The sequence below is a fragment of the Eubalaena glacialis genome, chromosome 14, assembly GCF_028564815.1.
Source record: "Eubalaena glacialis isolate mEubGla1 chromosome 14, mEubGla1.1.hap2.+ XY, whole genome shotgun sequence".
Lineage (NCBI taxonomy): Eukaryota > Metazoa > Chordata > Mammalia > Artiodactyla > Balaenidae > Eubalaena > Eubalaena glacialis.
In genome coordinates, this window is record NC_083729.1 from 700,554 (window position 1) to 727,660 (window position 27,107).

Consider the following 27,107-nt stretch of genomic DNA (forward strand, 5'->3'; position numbering starts at 1 on the left):
GATTAACTGGCTTACTTTTAGTTGGAAGAAATCCTGCTTTTGGAAATCACTAACTAGCCCTCTACATGTGTTGGCGTTAACGATTCGTTCCTGTTTGAAATCTGTGTGTAGTGGAAAGGCCGCTGCCTTTTTTCTCGGGCGGGTCATTTCCAGAAGAATCCTTTCCATAGCTGAGGGCTGGGTGGTGAGAGAGGGTGCCCTTGTGTGGAAACGGATCCAAGGCACAGAAGGAGCCCTGGAGAGTGCAGGTCAGTCCTGAGAAGTGACCTGTGAGCCGTCACTGGTGAGGAGGTGGGAGCCGCGGAGTTTAACCAGTGCTACCGAAGTCGTACCCTCAGGAGGAGGGTGGGCAGGCTCTTCCAAGAGGCTTCCAGACAAGCACTGAAGTGCAGTTGTCAGCAAGTCGCCAGGAATTCCCTCGTGCCGCCGGGACAGTGGCTGACTCTTGACTCCTGTGGAATTCTCCAGGGGCCTGGTCCTCAGTGCTGTGCGTTCGCTCATTAAAATGCCTGCGGACTCGACCCGTAGTCCGCTTCACTTCAGTAGGATAGTTCTGGCTTTAAAAATATGAAAACCTTGAGTTAGGGAATAGATGGGGCGAATTCGTTATAAAGGTTTATACCGCGATTTAGTTGAAGGGTAGAATAATTTATACGTGTTTGTGTGTGTTTGTGTGCACACAAGCCACTGTGTAAGGAAATGAAATGCAAAAATATGTCATTCAATGAAACTTTGAATAACTGAAATCATAATAGCAATGTATTTTGCATAATCTAAACATTTTTATTATTCTTTCCTTTAATTATGTAATTTTTCAACATAGAAAAAGTTGAAAAGTAATAAGCAGAACCCCATGTAATTATCATCCATATTTACCATATGCCAACATATTTGCTTTAAATCTCTCCACTTTTTTTAAAGAAATGAAATGTGCAGATACCTCTGAAGCCCCACTATACTGATACTCGTATATACTGTTCCATTTAAATTTTCATTCTTACTTTATGTGGATTTTCCACAGCCAAATCGTGCTTTTCAGATTTACATGAGTGGAATAACATTGTTCCTTCATTTGCAAGTATTGTGCTTTTTAAACTTACCCGTGATACTGTGGAGACGTGATACTTGTGGATGGTTACTTCATCCCTGTGATGACGGCAGACTCCCCTGTGAATAACCCAGAGGTGATTGACGCCTTTCCTGCACATTCTTGTTTGGATTCAAGTCCCACCCCCCAAGAAGAGTTTGTGTTTTAAATTCAGCCAATATATTGATCTCAGGTAACCTTACTTCCCAATAATGCACACGTTCTCTCAAATCCATTCTTGACCCCAGTGTGGTGAACCCTCTTTGTTGGGGTTTTGAGGGATGAAGAGGAGGGTGGTCGTGCAGCGTCTGCTCAGCTGCTCCTCAGCTTCGTGTGCATGGCAACCAGCCAAGCTCAGAGGAGCTGGCCAATCGGATGCCAAGGGTCAGAACAGCCAGTGAAGGCAACAAGTGGACAGTGAAGGCTGAGCCTTTATCACGTGCTCTGATTGCGCAGGCAGAGCTGACGGGGAGGAGGGGCCAGCTCCCCATAGCTTCTGAGGCCGGGTGGCTCTGGGAGGGTCAGGTGGATGAGCCCGGGGTGGAGGGTCCCTGCCCACCGGAGCCCTGAGCAAAAAGCTCCTGTGTTTCATGGGTCCCAGGGGTGTTTGGGGTGGGAGGGTCCTGGGTGCTGGGCCAGCCCGGGTGGAGCATCTCCAGGGCTCCCTCCACCGCAGCAAGGCCTGGCCGAGGCCTCAGATGAAGGGCCCCGGCGGACGTGTAGGAGCCCGGCCTCAGGGTGCCGTCTGTGCGCGGTTCTGGGATGTGAAGGGCTGCTCCCCCGTCATTGCCGTGGTCAGGCCTGAAATATCTCACGTAGCGTTCTGGCAACTCCTCCTGAAGCTGGAATACTGTAGGGGTATTCGGTATTTTTAAATTCTAGGAATTGCAGTACATTTTTGGAAACTCCGAGTCTGGTATATTGATTTTTAAGTCCTCCTAAGGCGGATTTGATTCCGTTACCAAATTGAACAAATATGCACGAGAGTTTTCAAATAACTATTACTGTTTTGAAACACTTACCACAATCCATGGAGGAATAATTTACTTATTTCAAGTGGCAAATCCAGACTCTTCACAGATTGAGGGAATTTTGCTTGAGTGGACGGTTTAAAAAGAGTGGAGAGAGGCCACGACCCTGTCCTGAAAGACGCCTTCCAGGTGTTTGCTCCCTGGAGAATCCCAGCCCTGTGGACGGAGGCCCCTGGGGTCTGACACCCCTCCTCCGAAACCCTCCTCAACATCAAAGTCCAGTAACACTTTATTTTCTGAAAAAAAAAAAAATAATTTTTAAAGTATTTGTGTGTGTGTGTGAGAAATAAAATACTTCAGAAAATTCTTTCCCTAAGTTGCTAATTTTAAGTTTCTCTTTCAGGCCCTTCACTTATGTCATGGAAACTCAGGCTCATGCCTCTGTCACTGTTTTCCCACCTGCTCTCTCCTTTCCTCCTTGAGCAGCAGGTGTGGCTCAGGTGGTCCCGAGGGGGTGCAAGTGGGAGCCCCCGGGGAGGGACGCAGGGACCCTACTTGGAGTCCTCCACTGATGGGAGGTTCTTGAGTGAAGAAAGCCCGGGCCGGGGAGAGGGTATCGGGCCTGCTGGCACAGCCCCGCAAAGGCAACTTTTATTTTAACAACGGCCTGAAACCCATCTTTCTGGAGACGGCAACAGTCAAATCTGAACATCTGTTAACAGCTGTAACAAATTCGAAGTTAGTGTTAAGCCCGCACTTTAAATGCCCGAGTAAAAACGTGTGGCCAGATCGTACATATGCTGCGGCAGTACCTGAAGATCAGTATTTTAGAGCAAGACAGAGTAGGAAATCCAACTTTCAGTATCCCCAAGTCACTTTCTCTTATAATAGGTAAGAATTGTCTCAGAATGTTAACAGTCAGAAGATAACGTGGGCGTCACGGAGTCTTGCTACGGTGATGGCAGCTCCAGGATGCAGACGTGAATGACCATCTAACATAGCTGGGGATTAAATGATAAAGTGCAGAAGAATATTTGCTGAAGGACCTTACTTCTTATGTTTGTGAAGAAAGAAGAGCAGGACTGAATTGAAGAGAATTGGTTGGATAGTTACCTTAGGCTCCACAGTTCATCCTCCGGAAGTCTCATCAGCCAGTCTGGTTGTGCTCTGGACCCTTGGACGGGCGGAAGAGCCCGGATTACAGGGAAGACGCGTCTGAAGGGAGAGGAGTCCCCTCCCGCACCGTTTCCTCTTATAACTGAGCCTCTCGTTGGGTCATATCTGGCTCCTGATCTTTTGGGCAGTTGACCCTGCGGAGTGTGTACTGAGTAAACTAACTGAAGAATGACTGTTGGGTTTAATTAGAAGATGCCTTTGACAACATTAGTTCTGTCTGGGTAGCTGACAGAACCACGATGGAGCATTCTACGCAGGGTCTTAAATCAAAAGGATCAGCTCTGGCTTGGCTGTGAGGTCGTGAATGTCAGGACACAGAAGGAAGAGTGACTTTATCTGGGCTATGGTGTAAAAGGTTTCAATTAAAAGCTGCAGAACTTTTGTTTCCTATTTAGTGTTCACCATCCACTAATTTTTACAGATTGTGTTTTGAAAAATAAAGTGCTGGTATCTGATAATGTTCAACTCTTTTAGAACCTTAATATCGATAGTTATGTAATCTTCATTGACGAGAGCATGGATTAGCCGAGCCTCTTCTCCCAACTTTAAAATATTAGCATTTGTGATGCTTGAATGAGGGGGGTTTAAAAGATAAGGAAGAACAACTTTTCATAGAAGAGACAAAACATCCCGGTGTTTTTATGAAACTCGATGGTTTGCAACATTCCTTCCCATAATTCTCTTGCTTGGCCTCTGTCTTGTCAATTCAGGCCGCCCTGACTACATACCGCAGACGAGGGGGTAGACGGGGGTGGGTGGGTGGAGCTTGAACAACAGACGTTTCTTTTTCTCACCGTCTGGAGGCCAGAAGCCCAAGGTCAAGGTGGCGGCCTGGCTCTGGCCAGGTTTCTGGACGCCCTCTTCCAGACGTCTGTCCTCTTGCCATGTCCTTTGTGTGTGTAGAGAGGGCTTGGGGGTCTCTTGCTCTTCCTGTACCGGCCCCAGTCCTGTGGGACCAGCCCCTCTGTGGCCTCATTTAACCTTAGATTAAGCCTCTGAAAGGCCCGATCTCCAAATACAGTCAGCAGGGGGGTAGGGCTTCAGTGTAGGAATCTGGGGGACACAGTTCGGTTCACAGCAACTTCCTGTGTAGGAAACTCAGAAGCGTGCAGAAACTCAGCTTTGCTGAGGTTTAGATGCCGGGACCACGTGTGCTCAGAAAGGACATCTGAGCAGGTTGCACAGAGCAAATATTTGAATAAGCAGTGTTCTGGCTTGGCCGGAATAAGCAGCGGTAGGCTCTTTGAGTTCTCTTAAACAAACACTAAAGAGCTTTATGGCATAATTTCCTTTCCTCACCAGTTAGGCATATTAGAACAGATTTTTGGTGTGCATTAACACACTTTGCCACAGTTGACCATTCCTTGACATTTCCTTTAGATTTTCTTCCCTAGATCGATACATGAATAAAATGATGGATTCGAAAGGTCATTTTTTTGGTGAGGTCAGTTGAGGCAGAAACCAACTTACTCCTTCTCAAAATATATTTTCACCAATATTTGCTCTCAGTAAGGTTCAAACGCTTATATTAATGGCTAAAATGAAAAACGTTATCGAATGTTTTGAGCGATATCGTAGCGATTCCTGGTTAATGTATTAGGTAATCCAACTTTCTCATCTCCTGATGCTCAGGAAGTTTCCCTTGGAAGCATCAGTGTGACTGCGTCACACGTGGGAACTTCCCTGTCCCCACTTTGAGCACAGCTGGACCCAGAGGTCCCCCCTCCGCCCACCGTGTCGGCTGTGCTTTGCCTCTGTGTAGATGACAGGAGTATTCCTGGAACGTGGTCTCGATGTCACCTGGTGTCCCTGTCACACGAGTGTCCTGAATTATAGCTCTTTTCCCATGTATGATTATATAAGTATTTCATCAGTTCAAAATGTTACATGTGCGAAAGAGCTCAGAATTATAAAATGTGTTCCACGTATACACTTTAAAATAGTTTTATTTGCTCTAATTTTTGGTTTCTTTACTTTAAGCTTATAATGTATTCACTCCTAAGAATAAAATTACAAGTGGATTTTAAATACTAAAATAATAAATAAAAATAATATAAATATAAATAAAACAATACAAATAAAAACTTGTAATAAGATTACAAGTGGCTCTGCAGTTTCCGCGTCTCTTCTCACTGGCGGTGAGCGGGCCCCAGGCTCAGACAGGACCCCCCAGGCTTGGGCAGGACCCCCGGCTCTTCCCAGACCCCTGACTCGCTCTCTGCTGTTGCTTTGCAATCACACAGGCTTTAGAGTCATTGAGTCTAAAAACGCTTATGTTTTCCCTTAATAATCACAGCAACGCATGTCCCTGTTTTATTACGATAGTACCTTTTGGAGGTAAACACACTTCCTACACCCCTTCATCTAACCCCAGGCCGCCCTATTCACGCCCTCTCAGCCTCACAACTAACAAATAGGCAGTTGAGACCAAAATAAAATACGTTACATGATTGAGCATGTAAGAGATGGAGACCCTGACCAGCCCGTCAGCCCACAGGGGCAGCATGGATCTTGGCTTCTCATCAGCAGTGACACCTTTAAACAAGGTCAGGACGTGAGATAATCGATCGTTCATGAGTTAACGTTGATTACTTAACAGGTGGACTAAAAACGATGGAACTATACAGAGAAGTGTGGTGCAAAGGGAGCCCGTTTGGGGATTAGTGGAAAGACAGATTTTAGAAACAGAGCTGAGTGTGTGCTCTGCAGCCTCACTGTCTGTTACCTGGGGAACCAGGGCCGGTATTTCCCTCAGGGGGCCTCAATTCCTCAGACAAAATGGGGGTAAGATGACCCCAGGTTTGCAGGAATTTTGTGTAAAGAATGCACCTAATAGGGTCTGTTTTTATCAGTATCTTTGTTTCTGTGTAATACTGCAGATTGGAGATTTGAAGTGGTACCATCACTGTAGTAATTAAGCAACGTCCCTTTGGAAGTATAAACAGTCACTAAAGTTTTAATTAAGAAGTTATGTATACATTTTGCATTCACTTTCTGATTGTGCATTTTAACCTAAACTGGGTTTGTTTTCTAAATTTTTTAAAGCACAGAACTGTTACGCTTCGCAGACAGCCCGTGGGCGGCTTGGGCCTGAGCGTAAAGGTATGAGCGCACTGGCTTTTCCTCGACACGCTTTTCCATGAAGGTCCCGCGCTGATCTCAACTGCGCCCCTGCTTCCTGTCTTGCAGGGCGGCGTGGAACACGGAGTCCCGGTCGTCATATCAAAGATATTCAAAGACCACGCAGGTAAAAGCCGCTGAGTGACTGTGAGCATGGCAGCAGTTTGGAAGACAGTGCGTTATCTTAAAGGGGAAGATAGCAGCTGTGTGTGTTGCTTGGTTATCTGCCTGCCGTCTTATTTGGTAGCTGTCCGCTCTCCCATCCCTGGTGCCATGCGGCCCTTTTTCGTTTCCCCTGATCCCGTGAGCCCTTAAGAGAGATACTGACTCGCAGCGTGGTGTCAAGTCATCCCCAGGAGACACGGACACGGCAGTGGTTTGAGCTCTGGTTTCTCAGGAAGGACGAAGCACGGGGGGGATGCAGTGTGCCCAGAGCCGGTGGTGACGAGGTTTCTCGTGTCAAATGGCATCACAGCCACGAGCGGGAGGCCTCCGCGGCGCTGGCGGTAGCTCGTTAATCGCTGACACAGTGAAGCGATGGCTTTGGGAGCAGATCCGTGTGTGCAGAAGTGAGGGTGGGGACGGGATTCCTTCTTGTAATGGGCAAGTGGAATGTTGTGCAAACCAAGTGCAACAGTTGTACAATCAAGCACTGCAGTTGTGGAATCGAAAAGCTTGCGGGAGCTCAGAGGTCCCTGCGTTTAGAGTGAGGGTCTGTGGGGAGAATGAGTCAATTCGTCACTGAACTCGGAGTGTTTAATCATTTCTGCGAGACCCTAACCATCTGGCTGGCTGATTAATACCTGAAGGAAGGATTGCTCAAATCCGCTTCTGCTTCTATAATCCTTGTGAACATTCTCAGTTCTTTTTTATAAGTAAAGTTTTAAATTTGTGGATATGAATGTAAGTTTCAGAAAAGAAAGGGAATAAGATTAAAATCAGAAAAGGATTTCATGCTCAGTTCAGGAAGAGCGTCTACCTTCTCTGCCGAGGAGGACGCGCACGGTGACAGGTGACAGGCTGCACCTTCTCCGTGGGCTGGGGGGCACACTGGGCTCCCGGCCCCCTCAGCAGAGTCCAGTCGTGCGGATACGACTCTCTCTTCTGAAACGGAGACTCTGCTCTGCAGCGTCTGGGACGCATCTCGAGCAGCTCAGACCCAGCGAGTCCCCAGACCAGGTCCTCATCGCCCCCTGCGTCTCCTGGCCCCTTGCCTCCGTCACCATGTCCTGCCTGGGGCCAGGCTGGCCAGCAGGCCCTCCCCCTCCCTCTGGGGTCCTCTCCATCCGCTGCGGCCAGAGTTAAGGTGTTCCCACCGATGTCTTCCTTTCTTCACCGTGGGCTTCTACACCCGAAACTCTTGGCATTAAATGCTCAGTGAGCTGTGAGTTTTCAGGGACCCGGGCTTGGTGTAACTTAGTTCGTACGTTCAGGGTCTGGCTCAGGACGTGTGTCTTACAGGCAGGGAGCCCCTTGGCTGAGCTGCTGCACATGTCGGTGTCAGGAGGGACCGTAGTGTGCGGGAGCCTGGGCTCCATGAAGCTGGTCCACACACGGGAGGCGGGCGCACACGGCACTGGTAACCTGATAACCGTCACTCCAACCAGCAGCCCAGCGAGTCAGGGTTTCTCCTGGGAGGCGAAGCGCTCAGGGGAGGTGACGGGAACTGGGGTCCCTACTGCTCCTGCGGGGGCAGCACCCTGCTTCGATCCCCTCCCTGGGGAGGGCAGGTGCCCAGTCGTCCCAGGAGGACAGTCCAGAGGTGGAGAGTTTCCCTCCAGCACTCACCGTGGGGACCAGCGAGGTCGGCGGCCTGCCGTCCACCTGGCATTGCGTCTAGGAATCAGGCGGCTGTGGACCGTTAGAGCAGAGCGGAGTGTAACCCGTTTGTTCAGTCATTCATCCACAGATGGACCTGGCCGCCTTCAGCAGCCACCGTGCGGAGATTAGACTCTGGTCTGGGCATTCGGGGCAAATGCTGCCCGTTTTCTCCCACCCGTGTCCCGTGGGAGAAAACAGGCGGTAAAGGAACAGATCATAGTACACATTCAGACAGTGCCAGCTGCTGTGAGGAAAATTAATCAGTGTTGGGGTGTGCAGAGGGATAGATAGAGCATCGCTACTTTTATAGGGCGGTCAGTGGGAATCCCTCTGTGGGCGACAGTTAAGCAAATATTTGAATCACCCAGAGTAAGGGGTGAGCAGACCGTGATGTGGCATCCTGGCCCCGGAGGGGAGGAAGGGTGACAGCTCGGTGCAGGGAGGCGCAGGCTCGCTCAGAAGCAGGAAAGCCAGCGGGGCAGGGCAGCTGAGGCGGAGGCGAGGGGGGTGCGAGATGCGGGGGGGAGCTGCAGCGGGTCCTCGGGCCTCGCGGGCCTGGGGCAGGACTTGGATTTTCTTTAGGAGGGAGAGGGGTCGTTTGAGGACTTCCCAAAGCAGGGTCATAAGATAGGTCTTAACGTTAAAAAATCACTCGGGCTGCTGTTAGGAGAATACGTTGCAGAGTCCGGGGAGAGTTAGGGCACCAGCAGAGAACTGGCCTTGGTGTCTTGAAGGAAAAGCCCCGTGAGGTCCTTTGCCCAGTTGTGGCTTCACGCTCCTCATTGCAGGGTCGCGTTTGGGTCAGGTCGTGGGGTCCCCCTCGCTGAGGGCAGGGAGGCTCCCCATCTTGGTCGGGGAGCCGCACGTCATTCCTGGGTCCTCAGGCATCACAGAGGCTCTCAGATGGCCTTGTGACCGTCCACCCGGAGACTCTGCTGGAGAAGCAGGTGATGGTCTCGTCTTATCCCTGTGAGAGCTCGGCGCCCCGGCTGGGCTCTGGCCAAAGGCTCCGCCCGTCCAGGCCCTGCTGGTGGTACGGGGTCCTGCTGTTTCCGGAGGATTCCAAGGGGCACAGAACTTGTTGCTGGCAGTCCTGGGTTCTGTGTGAGGTCCGGCTCAGCTGCTGGGCCTGTCCGTTCTCAGGGGTGCGCCCTGCACACCTGCACTCCCGCTCCTGCGAGGTGCTGAGCGCACCTGCCCAGGCCCAGCTGCTCTAGGGACAGACGTCCTTGTCCACCAGGGTGTCCTGCCATGTACCCAGCAGGGCCCGTCACCAGGAATGCTATTAAAACCCTAGAACCACCAGGGGCCATAGGATTTAATGCCAGTCTAGAAAGGTCACTGCCTAGGTTTTGTGTGAGTGTGGTGCCCATACTGAGAACGCAGACTTACGGCCTCTGTCCACATTCTTTGAACTTAATTCTTCTGTGTGGCTCTTCCGTCCCCTTGCCCAGAAATCTCCCCTGACCCTCTGCTGCTTATATCCTAAGTGCTCAGGCTGGACATCTGAGCCCTTGTCTGTGTTACTGGTGATTCTGCAAACCCAGACGTGAGCCCTGCCCCCGTGTGAGGCCCGGCACCCCAGTGCCCCTCCCACCCCCCGCCTTCATGCCCACAGGGAGCTCTGCTTCCCGCACACCCGACCTCACCCTCGAGGCTGCATGCGTGCTCTGTGATGAATGCACGACGGGCACACACACACGTGCACACGTACACGTGCACTCACATAGGTGTGAGGTATCTTGAGTTAGACACACATCTTCTTAATAACATTTTATGTTTCTGGAAAGCAAAAGCAGTGTTGGGCCATTCTCCAATCCTCCTTTTAATCGTTGGTCACAGCGGCTTGCTGTTAGTAATTACCGCTTTGTACTTTATAAAAATAAGCAAGAATGAGGAGTTTTTCTACAATTGAATGAAATTTAAATATATTATTTCTAATACTGCAAAAACTTAGAAACCCAAAACAAACTGTATATAGCAAATAAACGATGAAGAGAAACATGGATGGCAAAGAGGCTTAGAGTTAGAAATTGTCATCTTAACAGCAATTTCTTACATTGGAATAATGCTGTGTGACGTGGAAAGGACTTTCGTTTTCTTTTTTTTTTTAACTTTTATTTTATATTGGAGTCTAGTTGATTAACAATGTTGTGTTAGTTTCAGGTATACAACAAAGTGATTCAGCTATACATATACATGCATCTCTTCTTTTTCAAATTCTTTTCGTTTTCATCGGGTCTTCATGACTGGACAAGGCAGGTGTGTCTGGCTTTTCACACTCATAGGTCAGGGAACAGAGAAACGGTGGTTCACCCAGTCTCATTCTGCCAGGAAAGGGAGGCTTAGTTATAAACCAGATTTTTCTGTCTCTGAATCCAGTTCTTCCTCCATACCGTGTCATCACATTATGTACTAGTAAAATCCGTTCACAGCTGAGGTTTAATTCAGTTATCATCATAATGTTCCAGTAAGGATTTGGACGGGCAGACCTGCACCCTGTGACAGGTTTGGTGCTTGTATTCAGGAGACAGATGAGACAATTAGAATATATCCAGAAAATTGAAATAAAAAGTAGGGAGGGGGGAATTTTGTCCCATTAGGAAGGTAAAAAGAATTAGGATCCTTTAGCCTTTTTTATGTGGAACAGTCGTCGTTACGTGCAGCTGGATGGTGGGGTCATAGGGACGTTTCTGTGACAGCTGAGTGTGGATGGAAATGGGGTGGCTGTGTCCCTTGTGAAGACGCTGCACGTTTGCACAGCATGACCGCTACTATCGTCCAAACACAGCTGTCACCCCCGGGCGAGGGGACCAAGCCCGTGCCCAGGAGCTGCACGCTCACCCCGACAGGCACAGGGCCGGCGGGGGGAACCTGAGTGCAGGGGACCTCCGCCTTTTGAAGCCACGGCCTCGAGATCCGTCGCAACGGGACTCCTCACACTTGCTGCGCCAACTTCAGGGGGACGTCGGAGCTTCCTGGGGTGTGAGGTCCCCTGAGACCCCCCACTTTTTATTTTTCTCTAGAATATTCACCTGTATTTGGTGTCTTAACAGCCGTGAAATGCCGCCGTTATACAAGATTTGTGATTAACTTCTTTTCACATCTATGACATTTCATTCATTTGATTTTGCTGAATTCAGTGGAAAGCTTTATCTTCCCCTTTATCCTTGCATCCCTCTGGTTCCCTCTCCCCCATCTACACGTCAGCCCCTCATCTGCGTTAATTCTGAGGCCACGTGGCACCCCTCCCCTCCGTCTACACGTCAACCCCTCATCTGTGTTAATTCTGAGGCCACGTGGCACCCCTCTCCTCCGTCTACACGTCAGCCCCTCATCTGCGTTAATTCTCAGGACACGTGGCACCCCTCCCCTCCGTCTACACGTCAGCCCCTCATCTGCGTTAATTCTCAGGACACGTGGCACCCCTCCCCTCCGTCTACACGTCAGCCCCTCATCTGCGTTAATTCTCAGGACACGTGGCACCCCTCCCCTCCGTCTACACGTCAGCCCCTCATCCGTGTTAATTCTCAGGCCACGTGGCACCCCCTTCCCACTTCATAGTCCGAATACGTGGTCCAGGCTTAGGGAAGCAGAGGTTGCAGAGCCCGGGCGACCTTTTCAGAGAATGCGACTGTCTCGCTGCCTGTCCCACTGGTGTCTGGGGCTCAGACAGCGGGCCTTTGCCTCTGTCCGTGTTAACTGTGCGGCCCCCGACCCCAGCAGCAGGGCCTGCTGTTGCCCCATCTCATTTTTGTGCTGCAAAGGACACGGCTTTGGAAATGTAAGATCTGACACAAATATTCGGGCCAGTGTGTCTCACCAGTAGTTGCTAACTTCTTTCTACAGTCTGTTAATATTTAACAGAGTCCTTGTTTAGACGGTGTAGCCTGGATCCGACTGAATTTGTGTAGAAGTAGAGAGAAAGTCCTCTCACCTCAGGAAGAGATTGTGGAGCCGGATTTGGAATTTTTAGATCAGGCTTTCCTGACCCTGCTTCCTAGAACAAACCAGAATCTGCTCCTTTTGCCTCAGGAGCTGGATATATAGGGTGAAGGGAGGCCCTTCCCACACCCTGGATCCAGATGGAAGTGCAGCTCCTTGAGTGAACAATATTTCAGCATTCTTTCTCCTTCACTGTTAATGAATCAATGGAAAATGTGCTTTTAAAGCTATCAAAATAAGTAGAACTTGGAACAGACAATTAATATTGACTTTGTAGCTGAATGAGGAATGTTGGAACCTAGACAAGACATACTAGATATGTCAGAATCTTGGAAGGATGCATGTTAAATGTTGCAGGTTTAATTTAAATTCCACGTGGGAAGAGCCTTCATCTTTGGTAGCTGATTGCTAAGCGTGAAATGCAGCAGAGAATTTGGCTGCCAGGCTGCCAGCGTGTTCTTACTGCTGAAGGATCACTTGATGTTAAGATCAGAGGGAGGCAGGTTGGCAGCAAAGAATCCAGTTGCTATGGCTACAGAAGGTGTCTGAGAGGCTCTCCGTACAAGTCCTTTCTGTCCTGGACCCACTTTGTCGTTGCTCCTTGAATCCTCCTAATACCATCCACTGTGTCAGCTTCCACAGTTGAGGGCCATCCTGGAAGATGGAAGTATTTTTTAATTTTAATTTACAAGATACTTAGAAATGGCTGAAATATCTTGAATTACTTAAAGAATTTAACTACCCCCATTATCAATAACACATAACCTCCCAGGGCCCCTTGGAAGATGGGAAGAGAAACCTTGTTAGCACTTCCATGGACCAACATTTAATCCACACTGTCCTGTGAGGTAATAGGATAATCTCCCTGTGCAGGGGGGCAACGGAAGTTTGGAGAGGTCTAGGGATAGAACCAGGGCAGAATTTGGAAGTGAATCCTGTGCCCCTGAGTCTGGTTCTGAGGCAGAGTAAGCGGCTGGCCCCTCGGGGTCTCCCCAGGGTGGGGTCAGCCCCGTGCCTCTTGCCACTGACCGCTCGGTGGTGACGACGTCCACACGTGTTGGGTTCTGGGGCTTTAAGGACTCAGTGCTTGTAAAGGATGATGAAGAGGGTTTTAGTCATTATTAATCCAGATGTTCAGTGCACGTAAGACTTTTTAAGAAGTGTTATCATTTTCTAATACTACCCAGAAGTTTATGTGAATGAATATTTAACAGGCGTCTGAATTTTACAGACTAATTTGCAAAAAGAATAGTTTCCGTTATAACACAATTGTATTGCAAACAATGACTAAATTTACACAGTCTCACATAACACTATAGTAATAGCGATTAATTTGACTTGAAAAGGCAAGTATAACAGAAATAGAAAATATCTCATTGTAGCTAGTTTGCATGTTTGAATATTTATGTGGGTTAAAATACATTACACTGTATTTCCATTTTACATCCTGATGTAATGGCAAGATTACCACAGAAATAAACTAGAGCCACTTTTCAGCTGAAATCCCGAAACCTAGCTTAATCTCACCAAAGAGTTTATTTAGGAACATTAATTAAAATTTTAAATTAAAATCAAACTTCCATGGTTTTATTTTATCATCCATTTTACCACTTTTTAATTTGTTTCTTTAGGACTAAAAGTGTCCAACAAAGAGAAAACATTTCAAAGATTTAACTGGGAAGTCTTTTTAATTAGCTTTGCTTTAACGACAGAGACAGAGAGACAGACAAGAGACAGAAAGAGACAGAGACAGGCAGAGAGAGACAGAGAGACAGAGACAGAGAGACAGGCAGGGAGAGACAGAGAGATAGAGACAGAGATAGAGGCAGTGAGAGACAGAGACACAGAGACATAGAGAGGCAGAGACAGAGAGAGACAGAGGCAGAGACAGAGACAGAGTGACAGAGGCAGAGAGAGACAGAAAGACACAGAGACAGAGGCAGAGAGAGACAGAAAGACACAGAGACAGAGGCAGAGAGAGGCAGAGGCAGAGAGAGACAGAAAGACACAGAGACAGAGGCAGAGAGAGGCAGAGGCAGAGAGACAGAGACAGAGAGAGGCAGAGGCAGAGATGGGGATTCTGAAAGGGCCCCCCTGTGGGGGAGTGTAGATCTCACCTAGTGGGTGACGGAGGTTTTCTGGGCAAAGGCTCAGTGTAAATGAGAACTTTATTAGTTACCTAAAACCGTACCATTAAATTCATTAATATAAAGACTGTACTTTATTTTCAATAAAATTTAATACTAGTTAATGACTAGAACTAATATTAACAATTGACATTAAATATTTACCTGGAATTTAAAGAATTCCAGTGTTAATAACTCATTATTTGGTTTCCAATATTTAACCAATGACTTATAAATTAAAACAAATCTTGAGGAAGGCAAAAAAACCTGTGAAAATGTGTTTTCTGCAGGTCTCAGCCTGTCTCTAACCCGTGCTGCGGCTGGACCAGCCCTTGTGGCTCTTATTATGGTTGTACGATGCCTTCAGCAGTAGCCATGAGGGGACTTTGGAAAAATAAAAGTTTGTTGCTGACAGGACCTGGAAATCACACAGCACCCCTGGGTCACACAGCGAGATGGAGGCTGCCAGCAGAGCATGCGAGGCCCGGGGTCCTGCTTTCACTGGGGTCGAGGCCGGGGTCTAGGGTTTCCTGGGATCGCTCTTTATTGGGGAATTTAAACATAAAGGTGGGAATTTACAGCACAGGAAGAGAAAACACAAGGGGCCAAATGGTCAGTTACTGAAATCAACCAAGGTCTCTGAAGCGCGGGGGCCTCGTTGCCGCGCAGGGGCCGGGGCCCTGGCTCTGTCTGCTGTGTGGCCGGCAGACTCGTCGAGGGGAGCAGAGCTGAAGTCGGGCACTTGCGTTACAAAGGAGAAAAAACTGCTGTCAGGGTTTGCACTGCAAAATGCTTTACGTTTGGTGCGAATTCTTTCAGTCTTATTGTTGAAAGGAGTCATCTCTCTGCCTCTGTGAAAATAGAAAAGTGAAGTGGAATAATGCTGTAGGGATTATACTCAAACTTTACAATACAGAGGTTTTCTTTCCTTTTTCCTTTAATATTCTGGGCACATTTTCTTTAATTAAAGCGGTCTATGTAAATGTGTTCCCGAGAAAGGGGAAAATGCTGAGTGGCTTCTGGGATTCCTATTTTATTGTCTGTGTTGACTTAATGAAAAATGGGGATCAGACTTTGCACACATGTAATGAAATCCTTCATTAGGAGGAAGTGACATTTGTGCTTCTCATTGAACAAGGCTCTGCGTTTACAAAGTAACTCTCTTAATGTGCTTAAAATTAGCTGAATGTTTAGCTTCAGGGGCCGGGCGAGGGGGGCGCTGGGGCCGTGCTGTTGGCGTTTCCCCACACCGTGTACACACGTGCACGTGCGCACACACAGACACACACATGCTCATGTTCTCACACGTCACACATGCGAGCGTGTGCACACACATATGCACACGTTCACCCACAGAGACTCCTGCATGCACACACATCCACATACACGCACACGTGTGCGCACATACCACATACATGCACACGTGCACACACACATACCCACACTCACACATGCACACGTGTGCACACACATACCCCCACGCACACATGCACACGTGTGCACACATACCACACATGCACACGTGCGTGCACACTCACCCACACACGTGCACACGTGCGCGCGCACGTACCCACACACACGTGCACACGTGCACGCGCACATACCACACATGTGCACACTGCGCACACATACCACACACATGCACACGTGCGCGCACACATACCCCCACGCACACATGCACACGTGTGCACACATACCACACACATGCACACGTGCGCGCACACATACCCACACTCACACATGCACACGTGTGCACACATACCACACATGCACACGTGCGCGCACACGCACCCACACTCATGTGCACACGTGTGCGCACACTCACACCTGCACACACACAATGCCAGTTGCTGCAGACTCTAATCCTAAAGCCCTGCCAGGAGGAGCACGATGTCTCTGAGTCTCTCTTAACTGTTGCCCCTTTTGCGACCCTGCAGCCCACCAGACAGGGATGTTATTCGTAGGGGACGCCCTCCTCCAGGTCAGTATTTTAAACTTCGGTCCTTAGCTCTGTTGCATGTTAGTTCATGTTAGTTTTGAATTGAGACTCATCAATTATTATCCTCAAAATTCTTAATTTGTCATCTTTTCAGGTTAATGGCATTAATGTAGAAAATGCAACCCACGAAGAAGTGGTAAGTGTATATTTTACGGTTTTTGTTCTTTTTATTAGATAGCCTCTTATTCTCATTATTTTTTTCTCTGAAAGTTCATTTCACGAGTGTATTCATAGACACAGAGCTTTAGAAAAGCTTAGAAAGTTTAGGAAGTCGTGTTTCGAAGGGGCCTCTGTGCCACGTCCCTTCACAATCCACACGTCATGGGTCCTCTCCGATGCTGTAAAAGGTAGATTTGGTGGCTGCTATTTTAAAGATGGGAGGGTTGAAATTCGGGGAGTGGGGACCCCGCCCAGTGACCCGAGTGGAGCCTGTGAGGGTCCGCACACCGGCCCCCTCTGGCTTTGTGTGCTCGTCGCCTTGGAGGACGTCTCGGGACGCTCACCTCTGGTGTGTGTCTGGGATGCTGGCCCGTGGACATGGGGGTCACAGGCTCCGCCCCAGCACCCCTTTCCAGACATGAACCTTGCCCAAGGTCAGGTCAGGCTCCAACACAGCATATTAGTAGGTCGTTAACTAGGTGAAGAATTACTTTAACTTGCTCCAGGAACAGAGGAAAGATTTGCAGGTGGGATGACATGTTTCTTGGTCTCAAGGGACTTGTAGTTTTAGGTTTAGGTTCAAATGGATGATGTGCTCTCATCTATTTACTTCCTAAACTTAACATTTGGGTTAGTTTTCAATCTCTGCAAAATACTCTGCATAGTAATTCAAAAAGTGACAGTGTACACCTAGGTAACTTTATCCCAGCCCAGGGAAAGTAAAAAGCATTCATCTGAAAAGAAAGACTTTTAATTTAAGTAAATGATGTGTAAAGCTTATAAATGGAGCTGTTCCAATACTTGACTGATACAAATATACTTTTTGGACCAAATTATCAAATTACAAGTCTACAGTCTTATGTGACACAAAAGCCATGATTGGAGCACTGCTAATGACATACAATCTCAGCTTTTCAGACTTATGAAGTTCATAAAAATATTAAATTTGTAAAAGACCTCATAAATCACAGTTTCACACTGTGAAACTCATTTTTCAGAGTAAATTCTAGATTCACTTAATCCTAAAAGAAAAAAAGTCAGTTCTGCTCCACACAAAAGAGCCACAAAATGAGCCTCATACTGTATATTGTCTCCTGCTTTGGAAAAGTTGTACTGCTTTCGGACGACAAAAATGTGTTTATTTCCCTCTTTTTAATACACCGTGTGTCCTCATCCACATCAACATATAATATCGCAGCCGACGTGGCAGAGAGTAAACTTTCCATAATTTTATTGGGCAAATTCTGAGACATCTCACTATTCAGAGAGGAAGGAAGAATGATGTTTGGAAAATCACTCAGTCTCACCTGTGTGCAGAGGTTAGTGATGCCTGGCAGGAGGTGGCGCGGGGACAGCTGGTCCCCCTGTGGGACCCCCCAGGCCCACACGTATGGCAGGAGACCTGGCAGCAGAGTCCCCACAGCAGAACCCAGACCGATGTCCAGTGAGAGTCAGAGCAGGGTCAGTGCTCGGTCCTGAAGGGTCTCAGAACGAGAAACATTACAGAACTTCATTTTTATGCAACATGCTCAGAATTTTTTTTAAAAATCTCAGATGTTAAATTAACTTCAAGTCCAGAATGGCAGGCCAGGGTTTTAAGTCCCATGAAAACCATTGATTAAAAACTGCCCTAACTGATAAAACTTCACAGACTTGTTTTCTGAGGGCTCCTTTTCAAGTTGAAATGAGTCCTTTTTATACACATTTTATTCATGCACAGCAGCTTGGTTATCACTAAGGTCTCAGGACAGATTCTGAGTTCTGGTGATTCTGAACTCGAGAGCCCTTAGAAATAAAGTCTTCACTTGTGTTTAAAAAATGGTAGAAGTGGAACCTTCCAGGCCACTGTTCCAAGCGGCAGCCAGGCCGTCACCCCCCAGAACCCCCGCTCACGGCATCTCGTGGGCCGTCACTCAGCGGCTGCAGCTGCGTTTGATGGAAGGTGTCCTGAGGGAGCTGAGGCCAGTCGCCTGTTTCTCCAGGTCGTTTGGCAAGTACGTGTGGACCCTCCTTCCCCTGAGTACCGCAGCATCCTTCAGGTGTCAGCAAGGCCTCTGCCCTCAAGGATGAGCCTCTGCTCTCGGGCCCTGGGCTGTCCAGGCTTCCTCTTCCCCACGGCAGCCGACTTACTCCCGGCCCCGCTACCTCCTCACATCTTCCCTCCTTGGGCGATGGTCACCTTCTCTCAGTCTCTGCTCATATGAGAAACTGTCCCGAACACAGGAGGTTAAGGCAGACTTTCCATCTTGTTGGAAGGAGCCTAAGTGCTATGGAAAGAAACAGGCTGAACTAAGTAGGTTAGGTAGAGAGAAGATCGATGGATAGAAGGTAGATAGATAGGTAGATAGACAGGTAGACAGATAGATAGACAGACAGATAGCTGATAGAACATGGGTGGATGGATAGAAAAATAGAGATAGAGATACCCGACCAACAGTATTTTCTCATGCATGAGTTGGAAAGTTGTCCAGAGACGTGATTCGCAACTCCGATGTGCATGAGAATCATCTGACACCCGCAGAGGTTTCAGCAGGTAGCTTTGGTTCAGCATCACTGCTCCCTAATTCCCGGACCTCGAAATCAGCAGCGTTCAAAGTCATTGGAATGGGCATCTACCCTCCCAGTAAAGTCACCGGTGTGCTTTGTGGGGCTTCGCTGGTGCAGTGGCACCGGGGGCAGGGGAGTCTGGCTCTTGCTCACGTGCTCACTTCCTCCCCTGGGGCCCGGTCCAGGCCGGCCTTGTATAAACCGCTGCCCTTGGCGGCAGAGATGCACGTGTCCAGCCCCTGTGGCCTTGGGAGACAGAGGACACTCAGACTCTGACGGACAGGACTCTGTGTTGTAGTGTTGACCACGGTCGAGCATCCAGACCCTACCTGAGCCCAGGAACCAGGTAGGAGCTTTTCCACGAGGAGAGCAAACACAAAGGGATGTGTGTGATTTTCCCGCTCGCCGCCTCCAGACGCCGCCTAGAATCTCATCTGCTATGGACACTTCCGGCGCCTGCGGTCTTTGGGCGGCGGGCCCGGGCGGCAGCGTGGATATAGTGCAGAGCCGTCTCCGTGTCTGTGGCACGACGGACCGTGAGGTGCGTGGGAAGAACAGCGTGTCCAGCCGTGGGCCACGCCCCCATCGGGATCCAAGCCAACCACCCGCGGGCCTTGCCGTCTTGGCGGCAGGGGCGCTCCTGCGGCAACTCGTTCTCAGGTCACAGGTGCCAGGCCCAGCCCCGTGTCTGTCTCTGGGGCCACTTCCCGCTCTGGCACTCCCGCGTCTTCACAGACTCTCTAGGGGGTGGCCTCGTGTCCCCGAAAGTTGAATACACACAATGTCACGATGCAGCCGACCAGCCGGGGGCCGCGAGGGCTGGTGAGATGCTGGGGGCGGGGTGACAGAAAGACGGATGCCCGGCCTGGCCCGGATGCAGGAGACTCAGGGTCCACTACTGCCGCCGCTTCTGCTGGTGTTTGCTGACAGCCAGAACCTCCAGGAAAGGGAAGTGTTGGCTGTGTCTGTAGTTGTAACCCAGGTACCAGGAACGTGTTCTATTTGTTCTGGGAAGGAGAACGCATCTGGAGCCATGGTTGTCATTATAGTTCTGTGTGTTTATACTTACAATAAAGTACGGTTGTTACTGACAATTCACGTGCTTTCTGCCGGGGCCAAGTACCTAAGTTGGCTGGCAGGGTGGAGGAGGCCGCATCTTCCAGGTCTTCCATGCAGCACGGCTGTGGTTTCCTGTTTGACCCCAGAGAAGCAGTTCTGGGGGTTCCCACTTGACCCTTCTTGCCTGATAGGCCTGAGTCAGGAAACGAGCCTGGAGATTCTACCAGTTAGGGAATATGTCTGTTTAACCCTCTCTTCAGGGAAGGGAAAGAGAACCACAGGATGTGTTAGGGACAGATGTGAGGTGGGTCCAGGACAAAGGACACCGATCACCTGGCCGACCTCAGCATCCTGTTCTGACTGGTGGACCAGGGCAGGTAGGTGTTGGGTGTCCAGGCGTCAGCGCAGACCCGGCGTCTGGAAGCTTTGCTCTCACAGAGCTGTCACTGCTTCCGCACGTCCTTTTATAGAGGATGGGGGGATATTTGCAGAGAAAATGTTTGGCAGTCTTTCTTCAAATGGACTTAGACTCTCTTTTATTCAAGGGATGGTGAAACTATGAATCAGCTCGGTTCTCAGCACTGATGGAGAATCTACGGCTCTGTATAGTGATTACAGGTCAGGTCTCTGTCAGCCTGGTGGAGACATTTATCACTTGCGCAGATCAATTACAGCTGGAATATATTCCTCATCTATTGATATTTCAGTCCTCAGGGCTCCACGATCAATCAGTCATCACCACACCCTCAGCCCTCCTGCCCATCACGGGAACCAAACCACCTGTGCTGGTGGTTACCTGCCGCTGCCTCTGTGGCTCTGCTGTCCAGGGTCCCGTTAATCTCTTTCAGATTCAGGAAACCAGTGTCAGTGGAAGCACAGCCGGTTACCACTTCCAGGTCTGAAGCAGTCCTCTGGCTCCTGTAAATAGGCTTCATGTGAATACAAACATGGGGTTCAAATATTGAAAGAATCCTGGCAAAGCAAAGAATACACGCTAAAATTATATATAATATATAAAATGTAAAAAATATATATTAAGAATGAATAAATGCACATGTTAAGTTTAGTTTGTCTAATAACGTAGTGTGTTTAGGCAGAAGTGAGTGAATTCATTTTCCAAAGGAGAGAACAGTGTGGCTCTGTCTCTGTTCAGGTAAAAGGTGTTTCCCGACTCCTGGGAGGACTCGCTCCTGCCCTCAGACCAGGGCGGCAGTCCTCCGGGACCGGAAGGATGTGGAGGGTGCAGTCCAGGCGAGAGGGTTCACGGGTCGTTTGATGAGGGGGTGAAGTCGCTCACTCGCCTGAAGCAGTTCTCTCCAGAACCGCACAGGACTGAGTGCCTTGAGCTCCCTTGCCAGCCAGCAGGACGGGCACCTCGGCCGTCAGACACTAGGCAGCTCACCTCCCCGTGGCGCTCGGGGCTGTGAGTGGGGTCGACGCTGGCTGCGGGGACCTCAGCTCCATGAACTGCTGTGCTTTGTCTCAGGAAACCTTCCTGCTCACTGTGGCTGTAAGTACGGACGCTGAAATCATTTACAGCAAAATAGCCTCTATGTTCAAAGTGTCCTGATTCTACAAATGAAGCATTTGAAAATTCATATAGCAAAGAGGCAAAATACTGTTGAGAAAACACTGAGCTGCATGCGGTTCGCCACGCCAAGCAGCTGGGAGGGTCCCTGGGTTCTCACCACAGGCGCTGCCACCTGCCGCTGGGGGCAGAGGGTGTGTTCAGAGTGATTGCCGGGCCCCTGTGCGTCTGCAGAGAAGGGCCCGGATGCAGATGGGCAGGCGGGGGAGGCCTGATGAGCCTCGGGGCCCACGTCAAAGGGCCTGTTCCCGGGAACCTGTCCGTGAGTGCAGAGTGGACCAGCCCAGGGGTCGCTGGTCACCGTCAGGTAGAAGGACACTCAGACGGGGGTGAAGGCGCATGTGCAGCCAGGGCTCTGGGGGCAGATCTGGGGATTTAGTGGAATAAAGAGGTGGTGAGGGCATTGGCACTACGAGGGCCGGAAGGGCGGAAGTTACCGGCAGGCGGTAGGTCTCGGTGGGACCAGAGAATACGTCCGTGGAGGGGGAGGTGAGAAGGGCAGGCGTGGGCGTCGGGGCTCGGCGCGGAGCGTGGAGGCAGCGGTCCAGACGTCGACAGTGGCAGTGTTAGGGAGGGAGGGTTGGGGGGGACCCAACCCCGCAGGCGATGACCAAGGGGCCAGCGGGCCAGTGTGTGCGAGTGTGACCAAGGGGCCGGCGGGCCGGTGGGTGCGAGTGTGTGTGTGAGTGTGTGTGTGTGTGACGGGGTGTGAGCCTCTGTGTGTGTGTGTGTGAGCCTATGTGTTTGTGAGTGTGTGTGTGAGCCTATATATTTGTATGTGAGTGTGTGTGTGAAACTCTGTATTTGTATGTGTGTGTGTGATCCTATGTATTTGTATGTGTGTGTGAGCCTCTGTATTTGTGTGTGAGTGTGTGTGAACCTCTGTATTTGTATGTATGTGTGTGTGTGATCCTATGTATTCATATGTGAGTGTGTGTGAGCCTCTGTATTTGTATGTGTGTGTGTGTGTGTGAGCCTCTGTATTTGTATGTGTGTGTGAGCCTATGTGTTTGTATGTGAGTGTGCGAGTGTGAGCCTCTGTATTTGTATGTGTGTGTATGAGCCTATGTGTATGTGAGTGTGTGTGTGAGCCTGTGTGTTTGTGAGTGTGTGTGTGAGCCTATGTATTTGTATGTGTGTGTGTATGAGCCTATGTGTTTGTATGTGAGTGTGTGTGTGTGTGAGCCTATGTGTTTGTATGTGAGTGTGCGAGTGTGAGCCTCTGTATTTGTATGTGTGTGTATGAGCCTATGTGTATGTGAGTGTGTGTGTGAGCCTATGTGTTTGTGAGTGTGTGTGTGAGCCTCTGTATTTGTATGTGTGTGTGTATGAGCCTATGTGTTTGTATGTGAGTGTGTGTGTGTGTGAGCCTATGTGTTTGTATGTGAGTGTGTGTGTGTGAGCCTCTGTATGTGTGTGTGAGCCTATGTGTTTGTATGTGAGTGTGTGTGTGTGTGATCCTGTGTATTTGTATATGAGTGTGTGTGAGGGGGTGCGAGCCTGTGCATATTTGTCCCACATAAAACCCACATTCTCTCAAGAGCACGGGGAACATTCACAGCACTTGTTCAGGCCACAAAGGAAGCCAAGAATAAGCATAATATAGGTTATGTCCTCTAAGCAAAATGAAAACTGCTTTTAAAAATTTTCCACATATCTGGAAACTATAAAAATAGTTATACTTGTGTAAAAAGAAAAGCTAAAGGAAAAAATACAGACATGAACAATGTTGAGACACTTCATATTAGAAATTACGGGAAACAAATAAGTAATGCTTAGGGGAAGATTAACAGTTTTTAAGTATGTTCATTAGAAAGCAAGGAGGTAAACAAAAAAGCGCCATTTTTTACCTCAAAAGTTTGAAGAAAGAGCAACAGAGTGACCCACAAGGGTAAAGAAGGAAATAATAAAGATGAAGATGCACATTTTTAAAGAATCACAAAACGTAGAGGACAAGTAAAAGAGACATTCAAACTACCGAAAGTTTATCCCAAGTTTGCTCGTGTAGTAATACAGGACAGAGAGGCTCTGAAAAGAATTCTAGAAATATTAGTGAAGGTGCAGGTGGGGCTAGTGATGCAGGGGGTTGTGACCCTCTCAGCAGAGACATGCGGGTGGAGGATGGAGGGGGATTCGTCCCTGGACATTCGTGAAGTGCAGCCCACCACCCGTGTGAAGGAGCAGGACGGGTCTATGTGCTGACGTGGGGTGAACTGCAGATTCGATTTTAGGCAAAGAGAGTGATTCGTCTAATGGGCATGGTTCCATTGACGTGAAAACAGGGCCAAAGAAGTGGACAGACAGTACACGTGGTGTAGTGTGCTTTCCTGCGTGTGCCTCTTTGTTCCCACGTGGTCATGTACCTACACGTGTGGGCACGGGGCCAAAAGGCACACAAATTGTGAATTCTGCTAGATGTCACCAAAATGCCCTCAAGAGAGAAGGCATTCTCGCAAATGCGTAGATGATCTCCGGAAGGACACGCAAGATACACCAGTAGCCGTGTGTCTGAGGTGTCCATCCAGGGCTCTGGCATGTGAAAGACACCCATCCTTTCATCGTGTATCTGTTTGTTACTTCCTGTTCTAAAATATCCAGTCATCATATTTCAGTTACAACATTTTAAAGCTGCGCTGGCTCCTCAGACATAACCATATGGGATGATTTCTTCACTCCCTGGAGGGCGTCCCGGGTGAGACAACTTCGGAGACTCCCTGGAGGGCGTCCCGGGTGAGGCAACTTCGGAGACTCCCTGGAGGGCGTCCCGGGTGAGGCAACTTCGGAGACTCCCTGGAGAAACTCCTCTGAGGCTGCGAGGCTGCCAGCCCCTGGCCTGGACCGAGTGTCTGTGCCCCAGATGCACAGGTTGGAGCAGTAACCCCCGGGTGATGACGTCAGGAGGAGGAGCCTTTCGGAGGAGAATCCAGGGAGATGCGGTCATGAGGGTGGGGCCCCGTCCAGTAGGATTAGCGTCCGTGTAAGGGGGGACACCAGAGCTCGCTCTGTGCTCTGTGAGGACACAGCGAGAAGGTGGCCGTCTGCAGCTAGGATGAGGGCCCTCACCAGAGCCCTGACCCGGCCGGCACCCTGACCGCGGGCTCTGCCTCAGAACCGTGGCAGAGAGTGTCTGTCGTCCAAGCCCCAGCCTGTGGCTTTTTGTTGTGGCAGCTCAAGTAGTTTACCTGAGACACCCAGCAGTTTAAATGGCTCGAGCGGCATTTTAAAAGCTTGGGGAAGATTCATACGAGAGTTGAATCCTTCCTAAAAAAGAAATATGTCTGACTCACCGGTAAAACTTGGCGGCCCAGCAGGTGAGTCAGAGGTGGGAAATCGGAACCTGCACCTACTTTGTCAGAGCAGAGCAGACGTGCCCGGTGACGGGGACGCAGGCGGGAAGATGCCGGAATTGCTGGTCTTAAATAGATGCAAAAGCCAGTCCGTGTCGCTCTGAGGCGGAGCAGGGGCACCGCCATCCAGAGCCGAGCGTGGAGTCAGGCTTCCTCCCGACACCCGTCAGTCCGAAGGTCGTGGTCTGAGGGCCAGACATAGCTTTGAGGTCATTCGTTGAATTTGGAGGCATTAATGGTCAGTAGTCAAAATATTTTCGCAGACAACACATACATACTTTGAACTAAATTGAAAAAAAAGAAACTGGTGATGAAGTAAAACCTTTGCCTTGTCCAAGCATTTCAGAGTCTGGAAGCATCAAGTCAGGGTAGACACTTGGGATTTGAAAAATAATAATATGTTGAAGTTAAGCCCACTCTTTAATCAAAGGTGCACCTGCCTCACGCTTTACTGTTGTTCCCAGATAAAATTAACTTGTCCAAAGTGATGTTTCTTCAAGGGCCTGGGGAACAATGCTGAAGGACTGAGCCGTGTAAATATGTGAGCGAGTCTTTTGGGGGCTAATTAGCCTTTATTAGATAGATTTTAATGCTTTAAACTCCATTTTATCTCCAGGAAGACTTGTAAAGTTGTTAAATATATGCTCACTTATTGAGGTAGGGGTGCGTGTGTGTGTGTGTGCGGGTGCGTGCGCACACGTGGGCAGACCCACATAACAGAAGCAGCGGGAGAACTTGACCGCAGAGAGGGGCACACATCTCAGGCTCGTGCTGTCCATGTGACACCCTGGTCTTGAGTTTAAAGCTCCATGAGCCCCCAGGATGAGGCAGCTTCTTCGGCGGCCGTCCCCTACTCAGTTGTGACCCACACCCTCGCGGCAGCCACATCCGGAGAGGACGGCGCTGCAGCCTTTGATGCAGGAGGAGAGGGCGCAGTGACACCACAGTTTTGTCAGACTCGCCCTGGGTGGCCCTCGGAGGAGGAGGCACGTGGGCCCCGTTGCCCTTGACGGCCTGAAGGAGCTGAGGCGATGGCCGTTGTCTCTGGGGCCTCGGGCCGGCTGGAGGGTGGTCCCAGCTGGGCCCAGCTGTTGAGTCCTCCGAGCAGAGTGTCCGTCTCATGGCCGCGTTGCTGGGTTTGGTGGGAGGCTTTGAGCCCTCCCCTTCTCCCTGCCTGGGCGGCAGCCCTGACTTTGGGAAGACAGACCCTGGGGCGTTTCATCCCGTGTCTGCACCTGCACCCACCCAGCAGGAGACGAGGGGGCTTCGGGAAGGGGCGCCGGGGTAGGCCCGCCTCAGGGTTCCCGGGGCACCCACCTGGTGAGGCGTGAAATGGAGAAAAGGCCTCAGGGTCACGAGATTTGATACGTGGAAGAGACACTACGGCGCCCGTGGCGCAGGAGGCTGTGGATGCAGGGCCTCGGGGAGAGGACAGACGGATGCTTGATGAGCCAGGGGTGCCCCTTCGCGTCGGCTGACCTGGGCTGGGGCGTTTGGCGGGTTTCACGGGCCGAGGCAAAGGGGAGGAGCTCCGGCTCGGGGGACACGGAGAACGTCCCCGGGGTGACGGGAAAGGCGTTTCTGTGGCTCTCCAAGCAGAAGCAGGTCGTCAGCAGGGGCGTGTTCACGGGAAGGCCGGGGCCGCGTGGAAGCATCGCACGCGTTCCCAATGGGACGCTGGGGGCGCGGACACGTACAGCTTCTTACTCCGGGCTTTGGCCAATGTGTCTGAATCACGTTTGCTTAAACGAGGCAAACGTTGAGCGTTAAAAGCTGACCCTAGAGCTAAAGGAATGAGCTATTTGGGTTACAGGGGAAGGGACTGAACCGTGGGGATGGTGACACTGCAGCCGAGAAGGGCGACGTGATGCCCGTTGATTTCTCCAAAACTAAACTGTGGTTTAAACTTCGAAGCTCATATTTTCGGTTTGCAGTGTCACAGTTAACCAGCTGGCGTGTGTTGCCAGCGTCTGAAATTTGTCAGTTTGCGCTCCACGTGGATTTCTCACATGACTTGAGTTTCCGGGATGGCGTGGGTAGAGTGTGCAGGGAACCCGGCCTCAAACCTCTGCTGACGTGTGAACATGTGTGTAGCTGAGGCGCCGGAGTCCTGTACCTGGGGACATACAGCATCCTTTTGTTACGGCAGGTAAGGCTCGCAG

At 49.8% G+C, this 27,107-nt stretch overlaps 1 protein-coding gene across 5 annotated transcripts in view; it reads left to right on the forward strand.

The window, feature by feature from the left end:
- The window catches only part of SNTG2 (syntrophin gamma 2), a 215,332-nt gene that overhangs the window by 84,356 nt on the left and 103,869 nt on the right, over positions 1-27,107 (forward strand). For 4 of the 5 annotated variants that reach the window (XM_061211245.1, XM_061211246.1, XM_061211244.1 and 1 more), the window contains exons 3-4: positions 6,424-6,481; positions 16,340-16,381. In XM_061211245.1, coding sequence (XP_061067228.1) covers positions 6,424-6,481; positions 16,340-16,381 — 100 coding nt within the window. Of the gene's footprint in view, positions 1-6,279; positions 6,337-6,423; positions 6,482-16,183; positions 16,228-16,339; positions 16,382-27,107 lie in introns of all 5 variants that reach the window. The other variant, XM_061211248.1, reaches the window with a different exon arrangement.